Raw genomic sequence first — 15,565 nt, 5'->3', positions numbered from 1 at the left:
TTGAGCAACTCACATAAATGAGAGAGAACCAAAGGAATATCCACAGTAAGTTGATCCAGGTTATGAGAGAGAGACACCAAAACGAAAAAAAGACTTCCATTTGGATAAGCAGGATTTCCTTGTCTTAGGTTTCCTTGCCTCCTGCAGGACTTGCAACACATCCTTAGAAAAAAAGGGGGAGATGAGGAATCAAAATCCTATCACCCAGAGTGTTAGCTGAAGCATGGACAGGTGGGAATGGATAAAAGATCCATTGTCTTGTGCGATTAGATCCACCCTGTGAGGTAACCGGTGAGGATTGCCCTTGGATAGATGCAGAAGAGGGAATCGGTGCTGTTGTGGCCAAAAAGGTGTCACCAACAAGATTTTGGGAGCATCCTGTTGAATTTTGAACAGGACCTTTGGAATAAGAGGAAGGACAGGGAATGCATAAAGAAGCATTCCCTTCCAAGAGAATGAGAGGGCATCCACTTTCCATACCAGAGGACCTGAGAATCTGGCACAAAACAAAGGAAGTTGTCTGTTCAGAGGGGAGGCAAAAAGATGCAATTGAGGAATACCCCACTGGTGAATAATGTCCAGAAACACATCCCTGTGAAGCATCCATTCATAGGACTGAGTTAAGGGCCTGCTCAGAGAGTCTGCCACAATGTTCTGACCAGAAGGAATATAAACTGCCTGAAGAGTCACTTGACAGCAAGATCCCATACTGGAAATGCCAACCGGCAAACAAAAGATAAGATCTCATTCCTCCCTGTTTGTTGATATACCACATCTGTGTGGTATTGTCTGTGAATACCTTGAGAGGCCCAGAAGAAGAGAAAGAGTGAAAGGCCTGAAGGGCAAGCAAAAGAGCTCTCACCTCTTTGACACTGATGTGCTCCTTCTGCTGACAAGGCGACCACACCCCATGTACCTTTAGGGAGCCAAAAGTCACCCCCCATCCTATGTCTGAGACACCTGTGAACAATTCCTGAAAGGGAAAAGGGACCCTTGGATTAAGACTGCTAAATCCATGAGAGAAGTTCCTGTCTGAGGCAAGGAAGAAGAGGAACTACAAATTCTAGAGGATGAATATGTAGAAGCCACACTGACTTCAGAAACCACTGAAACTTTTTCATATGAAGTTTGGCCAGAGGGAGCATTGGAATGATGGATGCCATGAAACCCAGAACTCTCAGAAACTCCCTGGTGATAATGGAAGCCAGAGGGGAAAAAAAAAAGTGAGAAAGAAAGAAATGAGAGCTAAGGCCTTTGGAGGGGGCAGTGATGCAAGTAGTGGTACAGTTTGAATCCTGCAACCCAGAAAAAACATGATCCTAAGATGACGTCAGAGAAGACTTTTTGAAATTTATAGTGAACCCCAGGCTCTGAAGAAGGGATACGGCAAAATGAAGATTTTGGAAAAGGGTATCAGGAAAGGATGCCTGAATCAACAGGTCATCCAAGTAAGAAAATATTTGGATTCCTTGAAGTCTGCAAAAGGCAATCCCAGGAGCAAGGCATTTGGTGAACACCCTTGGGCCAGTAGAAAGGTCAAAGGGCAAAGGAGAGAACTGAAAATGACAGGAAGCAACAGAGAAATGCAAAAACATCCTGAAAAAAGGACGGATTGGAATATAGAGATAAGTATCCTTGAGATCCAGAGACATCATATAGGCCTGAGGGAGCAAGACAGGAAACGGAATCTAAAGGGGCAATATCCGAAAGGAAAGTACCTTTAGAAAAGTGTTTAGATGACAGACAGGTCTAGAATAGGTCTCCTCAAGTGCCCTCTTTTCTGGGCACTACAAACAAATCGGGAGTAGAACCCTTTCCCCCCCTTTGGGACACACGCACCTCTTGAATACCCTGACGCAAGAGATCTTGAAGAACCTCTGGTAAAAAGGGAAGATGTTCCCGAGGAGGCTGAGGAATGCTCATAAACAGAGAATGGGACTTCCACATCATGAAGTACCCTTGACAAATGATTGACAGAACCCAAGAATCTTAAGTGATCTGAAGCCAAACCAGAACAGAAAGAGAAGGCGAAGAGAAAGAGGAATGTGGCTGGGAAGGGATGGATAGTCACACAGTTCCTGGTTTGCCCAGAAAGGAAGGCTTCAGAGTCCCTGAAAATTGAGTAGCCTTAGCAGGAGGAGTCCATTTATCACTCTTCTTACCTTTATTAGAAGGATGTGATTGCTTATGAACAAAGGCAAGCTTAGCAGGGTAGTTTCTCTAAAATTTAGGCACAGGAAAAACAAACACATGTTTAGGTTCCCATAAGGCTTTACCCTTATCCTGAAGTAACTTTAGAATCCAGAGAAGCATCCATCATCTTAGCTTTAATATCATCAGGTAGAGGATGAAGCCTAAGCCAAGAATACCTCCTCATAACCAAGCCAAAAACAGAAGCCCTAGAAGAGGCATCCGCCACATCATAATTACATCTAATAGAATGATGAATGATTTGAGAGAAGTCCCTAGTAAGGAAAGAACAGAAGTTTTACCCTCAGAGTCTGGAACATCAGAAATAAGTTGACATGCCTGAGAAAGAAGAGTCAACACATACCTAGATATATGGGTCTGATAATTAATATCCCTAAAAACTAGGGTAGCTGAAATGTGAACCTTTTTGCCCGGCCCGTCCATACTTCTGCTGTCCTTGTCAGAAGGCAATAAGTTGGGTGAAGGAAGCAATTGGGACAGCTTATCAGAGGCTGCAGACACTACCAAAGGGTCAAGCAGCAAGACATTTATACAAAAAAGAACAATCCTCAGGAACCTTATAAAACCATCACGCTTCCTGGGAACATGGGGGAGGAAATCAGACATCTTGACAGGCACTGGAGAAAGCATCCAGTAAAGCAGCCAAGATAGGAGGAATAGCTGAAGGTTTAGGAGAGCCCAACTGCAACAACTCATAATACCGCTTATGGATATCAGAGACCGGAGTACAATCCCACTTAAAAAAAAAATCCATCATCCTAGAGTGTCTCTCTGCAAAGGAACATCAGTACTAACAGATTCCCCCTCCTCTGACCCATAGTCCAAAGAAGAAGGAATTTGAATAGAATAAGTTAGGGATTTATCAGCAGAATCAGACTCATCCTCAGAAGAATCCTGGTTTCAAGGCCTTTTAAGAGGAGTAGAGGACCAAGAAGGAGCAGGAACTGAAACCCCATGAGGAGGCTTTAAGGACATTAAGGCAGAACATAACCCCAAGTAAAAGCCTGCCACTTACTTTGTGGATCCCTAGAAACAAAAGAAATAGGTTTCATTTTTTGTTTCTTTTTTAAGGGAATGTCCTGAGAAGGTTTAGATCCAGGATGACAGCTGAGTGCTGTAGCAGGAACTTCTTCTCAAACTAGAAACTGAGGAACTCCCCGGGCCCCTCAGAAAAAAATCAACTGTGGTTCCTTCTGAACGCCCAAAATGGATGCCTACAAAGCTTTTTCGGACATGCTGCCAGCCGGATCCTCACCAGCCTCCAACATGGTCGTAGCAGAGAAATCCGACAACACAGCCGGGTAAAGCCTCTGGGTTCATAATGACCTCTGGAGAAACATCTGGCAGAGGCTGAACAGTGGAAGATTCCGGTCATACCTTTTCACCTTAGTTTTCCCTAAAGGCTGACCCTCAGGGCAGCAGATTCCTCCCATAATATCTTTAGCGAGTAGCCTAAGATGCTAGTTCTCAAGAAACAAGGAAAGGGAAGAAAATCTACTGAGAAGAGTTTGCAGAACAAAAGCCTACAACAGAAAAAGACGTACGGGTCATGAGAAGCACCTAAGCAAAAAAGACACTTACTGTGGCAGTCTCTATGGGGAATCTGTCTCCCACACTGGCATTTACCCTTCCTAGATGACATTAACGTTATGGAACACAAAAAACAAGAAAAAACATTTCCAACTGGGCACTTATCTTGCAAAAAGAAACAGGCATAGGAAGTCCCTAGAGAATGAAAATGCGTTCAACTGGCTGGAAATGGATGCAGGTAAATAGACAGACAGTGTAAAAGATGTATTCAGACTGGCGGCAAAAAAGTTTCATTTTTAATAAGCCTGAACTTAACCTTTATGCCCTACGTTATATGCAGGATGTATATGGTGATGTTCGGCATACCTTTTAAATTCAGAGGTCTTTGGAAGAGTGGCCGGATGTCAGACTGCCTCGGTAGGGAATCCCATATAGTTAAGAATACTGCAGCAGTGAATGTAAGGACATCCACAAGTATTCAAATACTTGTTAGGTGGATCTTCCAGAAATTCTTCTGATCCTTTGTCCCAGTGGTCAGAAGACTGAGAAGGCAGATAGATATGGGCAGCAAAGCATCTTGGTTCAAGGCCATTACTGAACCAACCAGAGAAGACAGCTCTTTCAAAGTGGTCTGCAACTTAGGACCCACCTCTTGTACTCAACAATACTCCTACTACTTCTATCCTGCTTAAATGTTGCTACAACTCTCTCCATATGTCCTCTACCTCTAATTCCCTTTTGGTCTTGCATAATCCAAGCTTCTGTGCACTCATCTGAAGATCCAATAGCTTATCTCATTCCCTCCACTACAACTCTTTTGAGGGTGTACCTTTAACTCCTAGTGGGTGTGGCTTGAGCCTTTAAAAATAAAGTTATCACCTGACAATTCTAACAAATACTCATTGACAGAGGTAAAATATCAATACAGTTGTGTCTGCCATCATGTAGGCTTCAAAATAAAATATTCTGATACCCTGGATGTAGCATGGTTTGGGCATTATTAATGCAAGTATGAGCAAGTAATATTTGATGCCTAGAGGAGCAGTAGGAGGTAACTGCAAATGCACCTGGAGGCGTCACTCGGGTGTAATGAGATAATATTGCGACAGTAAAACTGTAATGCTAAATTTGTGGAATATAATTATTTCCAGGCTCTACTACTTCTAATTTTTTTTATCTGATAGTTAACATTTGCTGTTTTGCCTTGTACTGTACGACAAACTATAAGATTAGTTAACTGTGAAACTTTTCTCCCAGGCTCCTGCAGAAAAGAAACCAGTTATGGCCCAGTTTGACTTTCCCGATAAATAAATTTTGAGGCCACAGTCGACGCCGAGAAACTCTCCTTCTCAGATTATAGACTACCTATGTCCTTATTTTAACTCCACAATGATCCTTTACATAGCCTTACAGATGAAGCTGGTCAGGATTATGGTTCTATAATTACCCTTGTCCCCTGACGTCCCACCTTTGAGCAAAGGGATGACTGTTGTTGTCCTCCATTCATCAGGCATAAAGACTGTTTGGATGCTGATACTGAACAACCTCTGCAGGGGGCCTGACAACTCATATTTAAGGCAAACCAGTAAACAGCCTGGGATATTATCCGGCTCCAAAGAAGTAGTGTTCTTGGCCCTGAATAGTGTCTTCAGGACCTATTCTTGGGAGACTTGAGAGGGGTATAGATGAAGATACGTGATCTGGGAATATAGGATGAGAAGGGGGTAAAGTATGAACTACATCGGTCTACTAGAAGACTTCAACCAGGAAAGGCACATAAAAGCTAGGTCATCTCCATCAGCATACAAATTTCAGATGCAAGATTCAAATGCAGTTCCACAACTATGCAGCACAAGGTATCACAATGCTATACTGCAGTCTTATTTTTACACAGGTGTATCAAAACAGAACTATAATTACTTATACTAAGAAACACAGAATAACTAGTTGCAGTTTCAGACTTACCTCTTCCCCAACTAAAAACTCAGGATGATAGTACGTGTTTGTCCATTTAACTCCAGAATTGGACTCTAGGATTACAGGACGCATCTGCTTATTATAAGCTCTTGCCTAAAAAAGAAGAGGAGAAATCCTATTCTGATGTCAAACACAAATCAAAATGGCTGCATTTATTTTAAATTAGGAAGAAAAACAAAAAAAAAAACTCATCACATTTTAGAACGTGTAATGTAAATATACAAACAAGTGTACAATATTTTACATATTAAAATTAAAGTAAAATACAGACATACAAACAATATGTCGTAATGAGTACTTCTTAACATTTGTCTAAAAAGTGAGAAGAATATAATGCTTCTAATTTAAAACTCTTTTCTTACTTATGCTGAGGATGTGCTATATTCATCTACTGCTTGTTTATACTACAGTTTTTAAAGTATATGAGTACTGATATTGCTGACATTATGACCTCAACCAATCTTATCTTGCCACAGACACTGCCATGTAGATGCCATGCCTTGACATTCTTTCCTGTGGTAGGTTATACTGCTCTTAAACATTATCGACAACAGAAGGTAGAGGCATTTATACACATATCACTTATCTTCATCTCCCAGATCCAATGTTTCTCTATAAAGTCTCAGTCTGGTTAGTAAAATGTAAAGCTACAGCAGGAGGACAAAGGATGAGTGGTCTGTGGAATGAAGTCCAGCCATGGCAGAGACACCCAGTAGTGGCTGAGGCTCAGCTGGAGTTGGCCTAATGCTTAAAAAGACTCCCTGACTACTTCCTTATTATTATTATTATTCTTGCAGACAGGGAAAGGGAAAAATACAGAGACCAGTAACTGCTCCATAGGTTCCACTAAGGAGAAAGCACTGAAGGGGTTGCTAACATTTTAAACAGAGAAGAAGTGGTTATGCGGTAAGAAAACCAATGACAGTACCCCAAAAGTGCCAACACACACACAAAAAAACCCCATAAAATACATGGAGGAAAAATGGCAAAAAATGGAATAATTCATATAGTTTGTTCACACAAGCATTCACTTGATAAGACTACCTTCGTCAAAATGGAAAGTCCAAAAGAATAAAATTTCCTAGTAAAAACACAATTTTTACAGAACACACACACACACACACACACACACACACACACACACACACACACACACACTTTCTTCAGAATAATACTTTTTTGGAGGTTCCCCAATGGAGAACTTATCTGTTCAGCTTTGAGGGATCACAAGCTGACCAACAGCTCCACTGAGTCTGCTGAAGGAGTGCATTAGGGTGGTAAAAAAGCTGCGAGATTTTTTGAGCTCTTAACAGCCTTTTCATTTGAGTTCCTGACAGATTAAGTAGTGGGTGCACTTTAGCTTTCACCAGCTAGTGGTGGCAGTGAGGTAGGTCCCAAATAGCTTAGGCTACTGCAACAATGATTTAATTCTGAACATCAGCATCTCATGAAGTTCTAATAGCAAGGTCAAAATGAGCAGTAAGAGCTAAAACATTAGGTACTCTTCCACATAGGGAACAGCTGTAAATTAAAGACAATAAATGTCAAAAATATGATTAAGCAACAGATGCAACAAGTCAGGGTGAATGTGTACCTGTTCATCCTAGTCAGGGTGAAGGTGTACCTGTTCATCCTAGTAGGGTAACCAGTGGTGTTCCACTCTGGCTCTGTACTGAGGTCACTTTTTTTTTCTATTCTCATTATATATAAAAGTGGAAAATGGACTACGGAAAACCAAATATACTAATAACTGTAAATGATGAATATAACTACATCAGTAAATATGTCAAGGTTCTCCAAGATGATGTACAAAAAAAAAAAAAAAAACCACACCTAATTTAGAAGTTAATGATCATAAATGTAGTTTCTACGATTACAGTATAAGTGGTCAAATAAAATACACGATCATTAAACATCCACGGAGAATAGTAGCCAACAAAGTAAACTGTGACCAGCATGTATCGAAACAAATCAGAAAAGCACGTAGTCTGTTCCCCATTAAATTATAAACGGCATGTCTAACACAGTCAGAAAAGATTTCTCTGCAACCAACCAAGTTCTAAAGGGCATGTGTAATCACTACAGAAAGAACAATGTACACATTATATTTGATCCAACCAACAAACAAGTCGCCTCAAAGAAACTGACAAAACAATAATTTCTTGCTAGGTAGATCACAGAGATAGAAAACTGAACTATTCAGAAAGGCTCCTGGAACTATTATTGCATCCAGCTTCCTAAAGGTTAAAAACAGACCGTCTCGGCTTGACCTATAATACAAAATCTGATACATTTCCACTTGAACGGCTATGCCTTCAATTTGAAATGCAAGTCTATGACTGAATTTCACTGCTGGGAGACCTAACACCAGATTCAGAAACCTTACATCAAAATAAATAACAGTAACAGAAAAAAAAAAGGGAAATATATGCAGTACCCATGGTCTTTCAGTATCATGGAATAAGGCTCCCCTTACAATCAGAAAGAAGTCAGTCATTAACTTACTTTACAAATAATCTTGACAAGTATATGGAAGGTAGAAAATATCAACATTAGGTTACAGTAATCATGCTACTTTGTGAAGGTCAACAGATTGTAAGCTTGACAAATTTATTTATAAAGGTGCAAAGCATTGAAGTTTGCAGTCACAGCATATTTTCAGGGAATACACAGATCATTGGTACTGGAAAGAATGAAGCCTAAGTTGCCAGCTATTAATATCATAAATCCAGGGTACAGTCTGCATGATGCACTGGTGCAGAGGTGGCATTGCACTAACATGGAAAACAAAGGTCTGCTAATCCACAAATCCAGGTGCACCTAGAGTCATGTCATAAGCAGAACCATGCAGACTGTGTTACCCTGCCAGAGATGAGAAGCAGACCCTGGAACAGTAGATTTGTAATGTTAAAGAATGGTGCACCACGATCAACCACCTACCTATTAGGGTAAGTGACACAAATGTGTTCAATGGTTGGACAGTCCAGAGCATGCATTCTGTGTGAACAGTGGTGGGAAGATACTGCGTGTACACCATAGAATGATATGAGTGGATGGGCAGAAAGGGTCTATATTATGTTATCGAATATTAATGTATTCAAAAATGTAATAGTTGACCCGTTAATGTCGAAGTCGTAAAACTTCGAACATCTACAAAAAATACAAAAACCCACCCAAGCAAACCATTTAAACACTGTAAGCAGGGGGGGCAAATTCCCCTGTGCCCCCCACCCCCCGCTACTTAAATATACCAACTCCGAGATCACCATATAGCGCAGACAATGGAAAACCTCCATTTCTGCACTGTACGGAGATCTCCACTGACATGCTCGAAGTTTTACGACTTCGACATTTACAAGTCAACTATTACGTTTTTGAATACATTAGTATTCAATAACGTAATACAGACCCAGCAGAAAGGGCTAGGTTACTATTCATAGGCACAAAGAGTTCGTCAGTGAGGATACCACAGATAAGATGGGCTGATAAAAGCAATGCTGTACACACAAAAGTAATCTAACACCCTTGATGCATGGCCATGACAGGGGTTGCTAGGGTATAACTATACAACTGTCGATGTTTTCATACAATTATGACCAATAGTGAACCTCCAACTGAAATGAAGTGTACAAATTTGCTCTAAGCAAAGGATGTTTATCTAAGTTTTGCTGTAATAAAATGCATTTACGTAAGCTAAAGAAATAAACTAGACTAGCAATAACATCATTATAAAAGAGAATGGCCCATCGTGTTACTACAGAGCATGACAAACTATAATTTTGACTGGCATTGTACAAACAGCTATTCTGAAAATGCAAAAAACAAATGTGTGTGTGTGTGTGTGTGTGTGTGTGTGTGTGTGTGTATATATATATATATATATATATATATATATATATATACACATATATATATACACACACACACACACACACACACACACACACAAGTTCATAGGTGTGTACTAGGCTAAGAGCCTTTACAAGCCTAGCCCATAGGATTACCTTGGCATCATGCCACCCGACCTTAGTTCCCAGTGCCTCTGTCGAGTAGAGCCACTGGAGTGATCCCTGGAATTAATTTTTTATTTCCCATCCACTTATCAAGATTTCTCTTGAAGAGGGCCAGTGAGGTGCTCTGCTCGACGTGTATGGGAAGTATGTTCCATAGCATGGGCAGTCTTCTGGGTTATGAAACTGTCTCTCCAGCATGTTCTGATTGTGGTGATGAGGTTCAGGTCTCTGGAGCATGTGGTGCGGAGGGATTGTGATTTCTTTAGATGTAGCATTTCTAACAGAGCTGGGTTAGACATGGCTTTTTAAGTCAAGCACAGATCGCCTCTAAGTAGGCGATATGAGACAGAGAATAGTTGGAGTTTTTTGAGTCTGTCCATATAGGACAAATGTTTAAGGCCTAGGATCCTCTTTGTGAGGTACTTTGGCGGCCTCTCCAGTTGTTGCAGGTGTCTAGTGAGGTACATCCCAAATGGGGCATTGTACTCAATGATTGGCCTAATGAGGGAAGAGTAAAGGGAGACAGTGACCTCTTTCTTCCTGGATGTAAAACCCTTAGTAATGAGATGTGCCACATAGAAGAACTTTCTGACCAGTGGCAATATGGTGGTGAAAAGAGAGGTTGCCATCAACCTGTGCTCACAATTCTCTTATAATGCCTTCTGTGTTCAGTGGACTACCATCACTGTGGTAATTCATGGTAACCGGGTTTTTTCCAAAGGGGATGATGGCACATTTTTGGCATTGAGCTTAAGGCCATGGTTGACACCAGTCATTGGTCTCAGCGAGGCCTTTCTTTAAGATGTCAGCATCACTTGGGGAGTTAGCAATAGCTTCCAACTTGCAATCGTCTGCAACCTTTGTCAGTCAGAGTCACCCTCGTGTTGGCCTGGACTTCAGAGAAGTAGATACCAAACAGGAGAGGACCCAGGACCGAACCCTGTGGGACTCCACTCGTGACTGGTTGGCAGTCTGACTTGGAATAGGCCACTTTCACACTGTGGGTTCTACCTCTGAGCCAGAGTATGCAACCCACTTTTGATAAAAGGGTTGATGCATAGCTTAGTGAGTTTTTCTATGATTACTGAGTGGGGAATGGTATCAAAGTCCTTGGCCAGATCAAGGTAGGCTGTATGGACCACCTTGCCTTCATCCACAGCTCTGATGACTGACTCAAAGAAGTTGACCAAGTTAAGCAAGCATGATCTACCCTTCACAAAACCAAACTGTGTGGGATCCAGAGTTTGGAGATTCTCTATATCCTTGTTTATTAGGTCAATGACTATGCATTCTATAGCTTTGCATATCAGACTCGTCAGGCTAATGGGGCTATAGTCCCCAAGGTCTGTAGTTGTTCCTCCTTTGTGGAGAGGGATGACTGTAGCAGTGCACCATATCGGTAGGGACAAAACCTGAGGTGAGGCTGTGATTGAACAGGACACACAGGTGAGGTGCCAATTCACTCTGTAGTTCATGTAGAACACCAGCCGGGGATATTGTCAGGTCCCATAGAAGCTGTATTCTTGGCCTTGGACAGTGCTGTTTTAACCTGTGCAGCAGTAATACTGGGTGCCTGGCAATCTACTGGTATTGTGATTGGTCCTTTGCTTGGGGAGCAAGGGGTAAAGTTGGCACTGAATTTGTCGGCCAGTACACTGGCAATATCTGTTGGCTCGGTATAGGAGGTACCATTGTGCAGTAGTGCAGAGCAAATCTGGGTATTGCCATAGAGATTCTTTACATAACTATAGAAGGCTTTGCGGTTGTCTTTACTGTCTGCTGCAATTCTGTTTTCATAGCTAGTTTTAGAGGATTTGATGAGTGATCTCAACTTTTTGTTGATGCTGATAAGGGAGTTTTTCCAGTCTTGGGACTTCACCTTATTCTGCATCAGTTTCAGTATATACAATTTTTTTTTTTAGTTTGTTATCAAAGATGGCATTGAAAAATAAAGTACAAGTGCTTTCTTCCAACAATGAGATATCATTTTCACTAACAGTAATTAATAAAGAGGAAAATACAAACAATACAAAAAAACAATTACCTGATCTGGTGCAACAGGGATGCGCCGTGCACCATTTGACATCTTTTTAGACCATATCGCCTGATCAATCATTTTAAGGCCATTTTGTCTTTGTTCATTGCTTTCTGGTTTCTAAAATAAAAAAAAATATGTACAAAAAAGTAATTTAATATTCTGAAATGTGTTAAGGAAGCCAAGTTACTGCCTTTGTATAAATTCCCATTTGTTAAAAAAAGTTAGAAAATAACTTAAGGTTAGCGGACACTTCGTATTTAAACCTTTGCACCAAATCATGTTTAGAGACCATCATTCCGGTAATTTTCATATTAATAAACTTTGAATCTTTTTTTTTCTATTAAAAAAACATGCAGTAGTCAGACTCCGCTCTGATATCAAAACCTACCTGAAAACTGAAATTTAATGACAATATCAAAACCTCAGCATAAAATTCTCTAGTGCCATTATAAAAAAAATATAAAAAAAAAGGAAGAGCAATTGTGATCATATTTGATGAAACAGTAAATGATTCTGCACATAAAGAAATATATTGCATGAACTCCAATTAGGTTGAACATAATCATGTATATCCAAGATGCCTGCTTTTTTCCTGTCTTTACATATTTAAAGCATAGCAAGTCATAGCTCCATTTTCCTTCTACCATGACTGCAATGTACTCACAGCAAACACTTATGACCTCACAACTGTCAATGTCATGAGCATCTCCAAAGCAATATGTATGGGAATCCACCATTCTTCTGTTCATTGTAGCTTAACCAAACCACTAATTCTTTGTGTCAACGGCCAGACTCCCAAGGGCCTTTATTTTCTACATTTCTATTAACTAGCCCAAACACAGAATTGGGCACTTTTTCATAGTTGTTGTAATTTATTATAAGCAATTCACCAGATTTTGAGAGTCTGCGAATGGAATTTGACTTTTTCAGTCACCAGAAATCATTGTTGCTGGCCATGAAGGAAGACTGGCAAGCCTCGTGAAGAGACAGATCTACAGTACCTTAGTCAAGTAGAAGCTGTAAGAACAAGGCTACAGTTATCTTCTCCTGCTTCACTTTGAGGAGTACTTTCTGAATGAAAGAGAAGGAGGGAAAGAAAGCAGGATTCAACTTCACAAAAATGCATCTACACTCCTAACTGACCAGCAAAATAAATAAGGAGCAAAAGGAATGGCATTGACTGTGGGGATGTCTGAGAGACAGGCCCAGTCGAGGCATGCCTCAGATTTATGCAATGTCCTGAAAAGTGTGTATATCCAGTTTGTAGTAATAAAGACAAAGTTGGCCGCTTGCTAAGATATTCTGAACATCGCTTCTGAAATCCTGGGATATGTACTGACCAGTGGTGTAAACTGTAGTGAAGAACACAATAACAGGAAAAAAAAAAAAAAAACTTTCTGAAACGAAAAGATCTGATGCCTTTTTGCTTGATAATGCACCCCACACACATGGTGTCATCTGCAATGGTTTGAATGTGACACAGAGTAATACTGTCTTACAGAACTTTCAAAGTTGCCTACACTACTATCATTTTTCAGGCTGATCTTTGGAGACCATTCTTGATGAAACAATTTGCTTTGCACTGACAGACTTCTGAAATGCGTTTAATCAACTAACAGTGGGTAAAACTGCCTTCCAGTTTATAGCCTGCTACAGACCACCGTCCCAAACACAGGAACCCCACTCGGCCTTCCTTAGAATACTGGAAAATATGAAGGTCTCTCCAAACACCATTATATTGGGTGACTTCAACTACCCAAACATAGACTGGGAGCATTACTCTAGCTCCAACACCCTAGCCCAAAGGTTCCTAGAATTTATAAACTCAAATGCTATGGAACAACTTGTTACCACTCCCATAAGAGGGGAAAACATACTGGACCTGATCATCACCAACATGGGGACACTATGCTCCAGACCAGAAGTGTATCCCTCACTGGTAAGATCAGATCATAAACTAATCTCACTGGATATTCACATCCCGACCCCACCCCCTGCCCAGAAAACCACAGTGAAAAACTTCTCTAAAGCAAATTTCACACGCCTCAAAACCAAGGCGGAATCCTTCAAAGCCCCCGGGCCTGTGGAAAATACGGCCCAGACCGCAGAATCCTTTATAAACGCATTCTATGAACACCTTCAGGAATGCATGGATCATGCAATCCCAAATAAAACCAAGACCCAATCCTCCAAAGGCAGACGTCCTCTCTGGTGGACCCCAGCCATAAACAAACTATACAATAGAAGGAGGAAGCTACTACATGATAGAGCAAAATCCCCAAAAGGGAAGGCATCTCTGATCAGTATTAGCAAAAAACTATGGGCACTCATAAAATCGTCTAAGGCCAGCTTCGAGAGAAAAATTGCACAGGACATTAAGGATAATCACAAGGCTTTCTTTAGTTATGTTAGGAACCTGGGTGGGAATTCCCAGATATGCTCAGAATTAGTCCAAAATGACAAAAAATACACCGAGCCCACAGACATTGCCAACATCCTAGCTGACAGGTTCAGTGCAAACTCCCCCCCCCCCCTTCCCCACCAAAAGGGCAAATATCTATCCCAACAGAGTGCTGCCGCCCTGACAGCTCAGATGCTTAGGTAAGAGCCGCCCTCTCCAAAGCAAAAAACACAGCATCAATGGGACCAGATGGTGTCCCGGGCTGCGTCCTACATGAACTCCAAGAAGAGCTAAACCCAAACATAAAACTACTGTTCAATCTTAGCCTTACTACAGGATAAGTACCCAAACAGTGGCGTACAGCAACAGTGGTCCCTCTCCACAAAGGTGGTGCCTCAACGGATCCTGGAAACTATCGCCCCATAAGCATGACTAGCTTGGTCTGCAAAGCTATGGAAAGGATCATCATGGACCTCATAAATAAAGATATTGGGGACCTACAGACACTGGATCCTACACAGTTTGGCTTTGTTAAGGGCAGATCCTGCCTCTTAAACCTGGTTGATTTCTTTGAAACAGTCACCAAGGCCATTGACGAGGGGAAGGTGGTCCACACAGCCTACCTGGACCTCGCAAAAGCCTTCGATACAATACCCCACTTGGGCATTATAGATAAGCTCACCAGCTTAAATATAAACCCCTATGTCACTAGATGGGTTGCAAACTGGCTCAAGGACACAACCCACATGGTTAGAATTGCTGGAGCCATGTCAGACTCCAAACCAGTTACAAGTGGCGTCCCACAAGGCTCAGTCCTGGGACCTCTCTTGTTCGGTATATATTTCTCGGAGGTACAGGCTAAGACGGAAAGACTGTGGCTGACCAAGGTCGCAGATGACAGCAAACTGGGCGCCATAATTGACTCTCATGCAGACACAAGCATCCTACAAAAGGGCCTCATAGAAACAGACAACTGGTGCCAAAGCCATGACATCAAGCTAAATGCCAAAAAGTGTATAGTCATCCCCTTTGGCAAAAATAAAGTGCCCCCAAGTAAACAAATAGGTGGTAATCCATTAAGTACGGAAGAAGTAATTAGGGACCTGGGGACCCAAGATGATAGCAATCTCTCATTTGACAACCACGTGGCCAAAGTGGTTAGAAAAGCATTTTATATAGCCCACCTAATCAAGAAGGGATTCACATCTAGATCAGGGGAGGTCATCGTGCCTTTTTACTCATTCCTCATCAGGCCCATAATTGAGTACAATGCCCCTTTTGGGATGTACCTTACCAGACACCTGCAGCAACAGGAAAGACCCCAAAGGTACCTCACCAAGAGGATCAAAGGGCTCAAACAGATGCCATACTGCATTCCTCATCAGGCCCATGACA

General features: G+C 41.4%; 1 protein-coding gene across 1 annotated transcript in view; it reads right to left on the bottom strand.

Annotated features, from left to right (window-relative positions):
* ACTR8 (actin related protein 8) overlaps nucleotides 1-15,565 on the bottom strand; it is a 663,070-nt gene that overhangs the window by 624,906 nt on the left and 22,599 nt on the right. Inside the window, exons 3-4 of the mRNA XM_044077614.1 lie at nucleotides 11,776-11,886; nucleotides 5,707-5,811 (exon numbers count right to left, since the gene is read on the bottom strand). Coding sequence (XP_043933549.1) covers nucleotides 5,707-5,811; nucleotides 11,776-11,886 — 216 coding nt within the window. The remainder of the gene's footprint in view (nucleotides 1-5,706; nucleotides 5,812-11,775; nucleotides 11,887-15,565) is intronic.

This window comes from Protopterus annectens, chromosome 7.part0 (genome assembly GCF_019279795.1).
Source record: "Protopterus annectens isolate FY-2018-M chromosome 7.part0, PAN1.0, whole genome shotgun sequence".
In the NCBI taxonomy this organism is placed as follows: domain Eukaryota; kingdom Metazoa; phylum Chordata; order Ceratodontiformes; family Protopteridae; genus Protopterus; species Protopterus annectens.
Note: the sequence above shows the minus strand (reverse complement) of the source record. Positions and strands in the feature narration are given on the sequence as shown.